Source organism: Capsicum annuum, chromosome 10, assembly GCF_002878395.1.
Source record: "Capsicum annuum cultivar UCD-10X-F1 chromosome 10, UCD10Xv1.1, whole genome shotgun sequence".
Taxonomy (NCBI): domain Eukaryota; kingdom Viridiplantae; phylum Streptophyta; class Magnoliopsida; order Solanales; family Solanaceae; genus Capsicum; species Capsicum annuum.
Window position 1 is genome coordinate 84,778,279 of NC_061120.1, and position 9,325 is coordinate 84,787,603.

Here is a 9,325-nt window from a genome sequence, read left to right on the forward strand (position 1 = left end):
CCATCATACGACCACCTAGGGTTAACTCGTACCCCAAGGTATGAGAAGTACCCCTAATCAGTACCTTGGACATATTCAACTAGACCAAACCTTGGCTATCACACGACTTGGCATCATACACCACGTATCATATCATACGACCAGTATGATGCTTAGTTCTATCTTGGAACCCAAATACACTGACTAAAGTATGAGAGAGGGGGCACCAAGTCTTACCATAGCATATGAGTAGTATGCCCAAACTGTACCTTGTCCAGAATGTTCAAATCTAAGAAATTTTTGCAAGGGCCAAGGTTTAGGGTGTTTCAGGCCGTGTATAGAACGGCGTAGTCAACTAGTCCTATATAATAAGTGGCAAAGAAGCAACTGAAGCAAGCTGCTAATGGTCGACATGCCTACTTTAGCTACTTTAACCGTGATTTTACTATATTACCCCTAATTAATTATTATAAGTCATGTACGTAATAAAAATTAAAAAAATTTAATAAAAAATTTAAAATAAAAATTTATGACACGACTATTTTAGCTGCGTCAACTGTGATTTTACTAAATCACTCATAATTAATTATTATAAGTCATTTAAGTATTAAAAAATTAATAATATTTAATAAAAAAATATAAAATAGACATAAAAGAATAAATTATTTTTTGATGTTTTTATAAGCCATTTAAGTATTAAAATATTAATAATATTTAATAAGAAAGATAAAATAGACATAAAATGATAAATTACTTTCTGATGTTTTAAATTAACTTGACGTCTTATATGTGACCACTTAAATATCAATTAACTTTTGATATTTTAAATTAACTTGATGTCTTATATGGGACCACTTAAAAAATATTTTACATGTATTTGTTATAATAATTTTACTATGTCACTTCTAATTAGTAGAATAGAATAAAAATATTATAAATTACAGTATTTAAAATATAAATTATTTTAAAAATATAATTGACTGCCAATGCCACAAAAGTTTGAACAACTTAAAATATTATTATACAAATCTCATTAATTTAAATATAATAATATATCAGAAAATTACATGATCGTGGGTGACTTTGGATTTTTGACTCCAATAAGAAAAGTTTTTAAAGACTAGTCTTCCTTCCTTTTTAAGTGTAGTGCAAATATATTTTTGACCCGGTATACCTCAAATATTTTTAAACTTTCCATACTCATTTGTCTCTAAAATTCTATTTTTATTTTTATTATTTTCACCTTTTTATTCTTCGTTTATTTTTATTTTCATGTTTTAATTCATTTGTCTCAACCTTTATTTTTTATCTTCTTTTTTTTTTCTCAAACATTATTTATTTCTTTTTTTATTTTTTTATTTTCTTAATTGATTTGTCTCAACATTTATTTTTTTTATTTTGGTTTTATTATTTTTTTTTCCTCATTTTTCTCAAACTTTATTTTTATCTTTTTCATCTCATTTTTTTCTCAATTTTTTTAAATTTTTTACTTTTTTCTTAACCTTTATTTTTTTCTTGTCTTTTTTTTCTCAATCTTTTTTTTATTTCTCTCTTTTGTTTGTTCTCTTTTTTTCTTTTTTCTCAACTTCTATTATATTTTGCTAATAAATAAAAAATTGGATAATCCACAAAGGGATCTTCTTTTTTTGACATCAAATCAAATTTAAGGGCATGAATTGTTGTTAGGAAGTTATTTGGGATAAGTTTTACTTCTAAAGCAAAAATTATAGAACAACTCATAAATCAAGGCATAATATGATAGTGTCAAGTCTTGCTTGTGGAGCATAACTTGTTGTTTGAAAATTCTTGAGTTAAGTATTGCTTCTAAGACAAGAGTTATAGAATATCTAATAAATCAAGAAACAATGTGGTAGTGTCAATACTTGTCCATTGGGCATAACTTGTTCTTTTGGGAGGTTCTTGGGCTAAGTTTTGTCTTAGAGACAAGAATAATAGAGCATGACATAATCAAGACACAATATTATAGCATCAACTCTTATCCATGGGGCGTAACTTGGTGGCTAAGTCTTGCCTCTAAGGCAAGAGTTGTAGAATATCTCATAAATCAAAATACGATATGATAGTGTCAACTCTTTCCCATAGGGAGTAACTTATTATTTGAAAGTTCTTGGACTAATTCGTGCCTCTAAGGCAAGAGTTATAGAATATTTTACAAATCAAGACATAATGTGGTAATGTCAACACTAACCCATGGGGAATAACTTATTGGTTAAAAGTCCTTGGGCTAAGTCTTGCCTCTAAGGCAAGACTTATAGAATATCTCATAAATCAAAACATAATGTGATAGTGTCAACTCTTATCCATGGAGCGTAACTTGTTGTGTGAAATTCCTTGAGTTAAGTCTTGCCTCTAAGGCAAAGAGTTATAAAATATCTCATAAATCAAAACACAATGTGGTAATGTTACCTCTTGCCCATGGGGCATAGCTTGTTACTTGAAAGCCCTTGGTCTACATCTTGCCTCTAAGGAAAGAGTTATAAAATAGTTTATAAATCAATACATAATATGGTAGGGTCAACTCTTGCCCATGAGCATAACTTTTTATTTTATGGACCTTAGGCTAGGTCTTACCTCTAAGACAAGAGTTATATAACATTTCATAAGTAAAAAACAAAATGTGTTAGTGTTGACTCTTGCCCAATGTACGTAACTTGTTTGAAAATTTTGGGATAAGTTGTGCCTCTGAGGCAAGAGTTGCAGAACATCTCATAAATAAAGATATAACATGGTAGTATCAACTCTTTCCCATGGGGTGCAATTTGTTGTTTAAAATTCCTTGAGCTAAGTTTTGCCTCTAAGGCAAGAGTTGTAAAATATCTCTTAAATAAAGATATAACGTGGTAGTGTCAACACTTTCCTGTGGGACATAATTTATAGTTTGAAAGTCCTTGAGCTAAATTTTGCCTCTAATACAAGATTTGTAGAATATCTCATAAATGAAGACATAACGTGGTAGTGTCAACTCTTATCCGTGTGTGTTGAGCCCAAGTGCATACGCAAGTGTACGTGGTCTCACCTAATAGTAAAGGGGCCTTTTAGAAGCCAAGTATCAATCCCACAGGGACTCATTTTAATAACTATTAAATTCAAGTTCAACTATTGAGATTAAAGTGGTACAATATAACCAAAAGAGTTTTGGAAGTTTGTAAACTAAAAGTAAACTAAAATAATATGAAAAAGTAAAGACCACGAACAAGCAATGGATGAAAACCTGGGGTTAAGGCACTGTGAACAATCATACTACCCTAATGAATTTCATTCGTTAGATTACTTATCTTGGTTGTTGATTCAAATAATTTATCGTATGATCATGTTCTCCCGACCTCTAACCTTCTACTTAACTGGACATTACAACTACATTATTGCGCGGAGATATAATAATCTATTTAGATGCATTAAGATATCATCCTATATGTGAACCAAGAAAGGCTTTTAGGTATATCTCTACCCTAGTTTCTAATTCAAATTTCTTATTTTATAAAAGAATAAGAACCTTACTCAATTCATCCCTACGTTCTATCTTCCTATTCCCTCTCCCGAGATCACAAGGTCGACAGTATATGTATTCTAAGGGTCGTGAATCCTTAAAATAGTTAAAACAAGGATAAACAAATAATAAAATATGATAATGAATCCAAAAAAACTCAATTTAAATCAAAAGTAAACATGTTCTTGGCCTTAACCCCAGAAAGGGGGCGTTTAGCCACTCATGGACATAGTCGTAATCAAGATGAATAAATACATGATAAAATCGATTAAAAGCTACAGTAAAAGAATAGAAACCCTAATTGAAGTGTTTTCCATCCCCTTTCCATATTTCAAAGCCGTTCAAGGTGTATAACAACAAATATAAGTGTCCTATTTATAGGAGGACAAAACTGTCAATTTTTGTACTAGTCCATATCGCGGGGTTAATTTTGTGTGTCTAGATGAGCGACATGCCCTTATCATGTAGACACACTATTTTAGATACCTTATGAATCTCCTTGTGTATGGAACATGCCATTTGGTATTGGATTTGGTTTGCGACGCCCCCCTGACATCCAAGGTGTCCAATTCACGTTAAATTGTGTCTTGTACTTTCGTTGATCCATTCCACACCTTTTTGTATTGTTTCCACTTAATTTGAAGCTTGTATATCCTTAATATATCATCATAATCAACTCATCAAGCATCATATAGAATTAAACACAACAAATTAGAGCTCAATATATCACAACATCCAAGACAGAGAACTAGAAACTGAAGCTAAGAATACTAGTTTTGCCCCTTTTGATCTTTCACTTATTTTGACTCTTGGCTTGATTCAATTGAACTTTAAACACTATAAAAAGTTGTTTCACACATAATTACTTAATCATACCATTAGGAACTCATTATAGACATTAAAATCCATTACGATAAACTAGAACAACACCTAGCTCAAGCTAGTAACACTAGTTTTCTCATATGAACTATAAATGACCAATTTGACTCCAAACTTGTTTGAAATGCACCTTAAACATTGTTATAAAGTACTTAAACACTTATATGCTCATTTATATCATTATTGAATCACTAAGCACATTATAAGTCCTAAAAACAAAGCTAAATGAACCAGGATAACAACATTAAAGTGCATAAATCCACCTCAAATCAGGGGCATAATTTGTAGTTTGAAAGTCCTTGAGCTAAGTCTTGCCTATAAGGCAATAATTGTAGAACATATCATAAGTAAAAATATAACGTGATGGAGTCAACTCTTCTCTGTGGGGTGTAATTTATCTTTTGAAAGTCCTTGAGCTAAGTCTTGCCTCTAAGGTAAGAGTTATAGAACATTTCATAAATCAAAACACAATTTGGTAGTGTTAACTCATGCCCATGAAACATAACTTGTTGTTTGAAAGTCATAAATCTTGCCTTTACAATGTGGAAGTGTCAACTCTTGCCCATGAAACATAGTTTGTTGTTTGAAAATCATAATTCTTGCCTCTATAACGTGATAGTGTCAACTCTTGCTCATGGGATATAACTTGATTGAAAGAAATCGAAGACAATAACAACAACAACCCAGTATATTCCCACACAGTGAGGTCTGGGGAGGGTGAAATGTACGCTGTCCATACCGCTACCTCCGAAGAAGTAGAGAGGTTGTTTTCGATAGACCCCTGGCTCAAGAGAGAGAATAGTATAGCAAGGTCGTAATGCAACTCGAAACAGGATGTATAACACAACAGAAATAAGCGATAAAATAATAACAGTAAATATCAAGGAAATAAAGAAAAGTTAAAATTAATGGGTAAAACGGTCAATTTTGACCTCAAATTTATTGTTAATGATGATTATTTTATAGAATCATTACATACAGGTTTGTACTTGAAGCAATGCCATAGTTCTTTAAACTTGAAGAAGAAAAAAATAAAATAATGAGGTCTCAAGGTAAGAGAAAAGCCACGTCTTGATCCATGTTCTTCTCAAAGGCTGATTCAATCACGGTGAGTCTGAGATGGTTTTTTTAGAGGCGGACTCAATCACGGTGAGTCGGAGATGGTTTGATGCATGTAAAGATAAAAAAAAGAATATGCCAATAGATACTCTCTTATACCATATTGATACACATTTTTTAAAAGAGAGAAGGGGAACCTTTGCATGCACATACAGTCTCTATATCCAATTGATACTCTTTTATACCAGTTTGATACACTTTTATACGACATTGATTCACTTTTTAAAAAAAAAGAGAAGGGGAACCTATGGATGCATATACAGTCTTTATACCCATTTAATACATTTTTATGTCACATTGATACACTTTTATATTACATTGATATACTTTTTAAAAAAGAAAGAGGGAATTCTTTGCATGCACATGCAATCCCTATACTTAGTTGATACTCTTTTATACAACATTGATACACTTAAATTTAACATCAGATATCCACTGACCTCCGTATTTTATCATTATTGAAACTAAAACTTAAGTTGAAGCCATTATTTTGTATCAATTTTGAGCAACTTTACAATGGGAAAAAATTATAGGAAGCTAATTGAATGTAGATTTTATACAAAATTTATGGAATAAGAAAGATTAATTGAAGTATCGAAAAAGGTAAAAGAATGGAGGTTTGGGAGTTTGAATGGAAAGGAAATTGTGAATGAAAAGGAAAGAAAGAAAGACAAAGTTACTTTAACAACATTTTCAATTATGTTTAAGCGTATGACAGTGAAGATTAGCTAGTGAAATTAATTTGTGGCTATTTATAGGGTATTTAATTTTGAGTGTTATTTTAATGATATTATTTTAGTTTTAGGTGCTATTGCTGTCCTTTTCCCTAATATTTATCCATTAATAACAGATTAATACAAAATCCAATATTAATATAAAAACCTATAACTCTTTAATTGCTTCACTTTACATTTACTTTTCAAGTTTTCAGAGAGTTCTCATTATTTTCTCATCTTACTTTCATCTTACTTTTTTCATTCTCCTCATTCGTTAAGTTTTGATTTAGGTTTGTTTCTCTTCTTTCCTTTTTTTCTTGTGGAATTATGTTATAGTTAATTATTTTATGGAGTTAAATTTTTAATAAGTTTTCTCCAATTCTTCATTCTTCTTTATGCTCACATTTTATGTGAAGGAAACTTCCAGACAAACTATTGTGACTAGTGACTTACAAATTGAACCACTGAGTATCCACATAATATTACTTTGAGAGATAGTAGTTTAAACGTTTTAGTAATTTACCAACTTAATTTTAATTGAAACTACTCTATGACCATTGTTTTTTTTAAATCATTTTAGTGAACACATTTAATTTTTTCTTCAATCACATTATAATTGTATAAAAATTAAGAAAAAAACCGAAAAACTGAAAAAAATCGAAATATAAAAACTGATTGTACATTAGTTTGATTTGGTTTATAGATTTAGAAAACCGATATTGTTGATTTGGTTATATTTTAATGAAAAATCAAACCAACTCGACTGAAAAACTGAAAAAAATCGAAATATAAAAACTGATTGTACATTAGTTTGATTTGGTTTATAGATTTAGAAAACCAATATTGTTGATTTGGTTATATTTTAATGAAAAATCAAACCAACTCGACTCATGTACACCCCTATCTACAAGTATCAACATTGGACCGTTAAGCCGACTAGTAAAATTAGTTGGCAAATAGTGGCTCCACGAGTCGCACGATAGACAAGAGAATCAAATTCTGAGTGAGTGGAGACAGCTACCATGTGAAAATGAGGGTACATGTTCTTACTGTAACAACTTCAATTTTTTAATGTTTGAATTTAAGCTTTACATCCACCGCTATTTCCCACATTAACTGTCCCCCCAACCCCCCACCCCGCAAAAAAAAAAATAAAAAATATATCCTCGCCGCATAGAGAGAAGCTCCAATACCTATAGTTTCAAATCTTTTCTTAGTTCTTTCCATTACAGCATATTCCCTATACTACTTTTTGTTTCATTAATACATTAGATCTGTTTTGCATTTCTAGTATGTGGCGTTTTTTCTTCTAGCGAAATCCCCAAGTATATGAACGAGTGAAAAAGTGCTTTCGTTGTGTTATTATAGATTCAAACTTTGGGGTTTAATTTGTTTTTAACACAATGGCTGTTTGTAAGAAGTACATAACACCTGAGGAGTTAAAGAAGCATAACAAGAGAGAGGATTTGTGGATCTCTGTGCAAGGGAAAGTTTACAATGTGACTGATTGGATTAAGCAACACCCTGGTGGGGATATTCCTATACTCAATCTTGCTGGTCAAGAAGCAACGGATGCATTCATTGCTTTCCATCCAGGTACTGCTTGGAAATACCTTGATAACTTCTTTACTGGCTATTGTTTGCAAGATTATGAAGTTTCTGAGGTATCAAGGGATTATAGGAAGCTTTGTGTTGAGTTTACTAAAGCTGGATTGTTTGAAAAAAAGGGTCATGGGGTGATTTGTTCATTTTGTTTTATTGGTTTTTTGCTTTTCTTGACTTTTTATGGTGTACTTTTTAGTGATAGTTTCTTGATTCATATGCTTTGTGGAGCATTGTTGGGGTTGACTTGGATGCAGATTTCGTACTTGGGTCATGATTCTGGTCATTATGTAATCATGACGACTCGGGGTTTCAATAAAATGGTGCAAATTCTGTCGGGGAATTGTCTTACTGGGATTAGTATTGCTTGGTGGAAGTGGACTCATAATGCTCATCATGTGGCCTGCAATAGTCTGGATTATGATCCTGATCTTCAGCACTTGCCAGTTTTCGCAGTCTCTCCCAATCTGTTTACGTCGTTGAATTCTATGTTCTATGGAAGAGAGCTCACATTCGATTCCCTGGCAAAATTCTTTGTCAGCTATCAACATTTTACGTTCTATCCGATCGTCTGTATTTCCAGGGTGAATCTATTTGTCCAGACCTTGTTGTTATTGTTCTCAAAAAGAAAAGTGCCTGATAGATTTTTGAACATATTGGGGATCCTGATTTTCTGGACTTGGTTTCCACTTCTTGTTTCGACTCTGCCTAATGGGACAGAGAGGGTGTTATTTGTACTCACAAGCTTTGCTGTGACCGGGATTCAACATGTTCAATTCTGTCTGAACCATTTTGCTGCTGATGTCTATGTTGGACAGCCCAAGGGGAATGATTGGTTTGAGAAACAAACAGCTGGGACAATTGACATCGATTGTTCTCCTCAGATGGATTGGTTCTTTGGAGGATTGCAGTTCCAGTTAGAGCATCATCTATTTCCAAGGCTGCCTAGGTGCCAATTGAGGAAAATTTCTCCTATTGTGCAGGAGCTATGCAAAAAGCACAATTTGCCCTACCGGAGTTTGTCCTTCTATGAGGCCAATAAGTGGACAATAAGGACACTCAAAGTTGCAGCAATGCAAGCTAGGGGTCTGCTCTGGGAAGCTGTTAACACTCATGGCTAATATTCGTTTTTTGAACAAAATTGGACATTTTTGTAAGTTATTGTTTGTTTCCATTGCAATTGGATAATGACTATTTTAATTCCTGTATCGTTTGGTGGAATAGAGAGGGAATGGTTCTGCTTTCTCGCTGCTTGCAATATGATTTGTTATTTTGTTTCAAGAGCATACTTAAAACTGCTTCAGTATAAAGTTAGTGCAAAAACTACTTAAATCAATGTAGGCATATATTATCTGCAGCTGTGTACTTAATCTTGGTATATCTATAGATAATGTCTTTCTACGATTTGTCATGTCCTCGTTATTCACTATGTCGACCTGGTCAATTATCTGATAGATGAGACCTTTGTCTATAACTTCATGATTCAGGTCAAGCTTTCTAAACTTGATGAGCAGATTGACCA

The 9,325-nt window shown here is 32.3% G+C and overlaps 1 protein-coding gene across 1 annotated transcript; it reads left to right on the top strand.

The window, feature by feature from the left end:
• The first annotated feature begins 7,191 nt into the window (after nt 1-7,191).
• On the top strand, nt 7,192-9,047 carry LOC107845631 (delta(8)-fatty-acid desaturase). The gene has a single exon (XM_016690062.2). The coding sequence runs from the start codon at nt 7,605-7,607 to the stop codon at nt 8,922-8,924; it is 1,320 nt and encodes a 439-aa protein (XP_016545548.1). The 5' UTR covers nt 7,192-7,604; the 3' UTR covers nt 8,925-9,047.
• Nucleotides 9,048-9,325: the final 278 nt, after the last annotated feature.

What these genes read in the sequence shown, in the direction of transcription:
- LOC107845631 (XM_016690062.2), top strand. Translation starts at nt 7,605, where the DNA reads ATGGCTGTTTGTAAGAAGTACATAACACCTGAGGAGTTAAAGAAGCAT.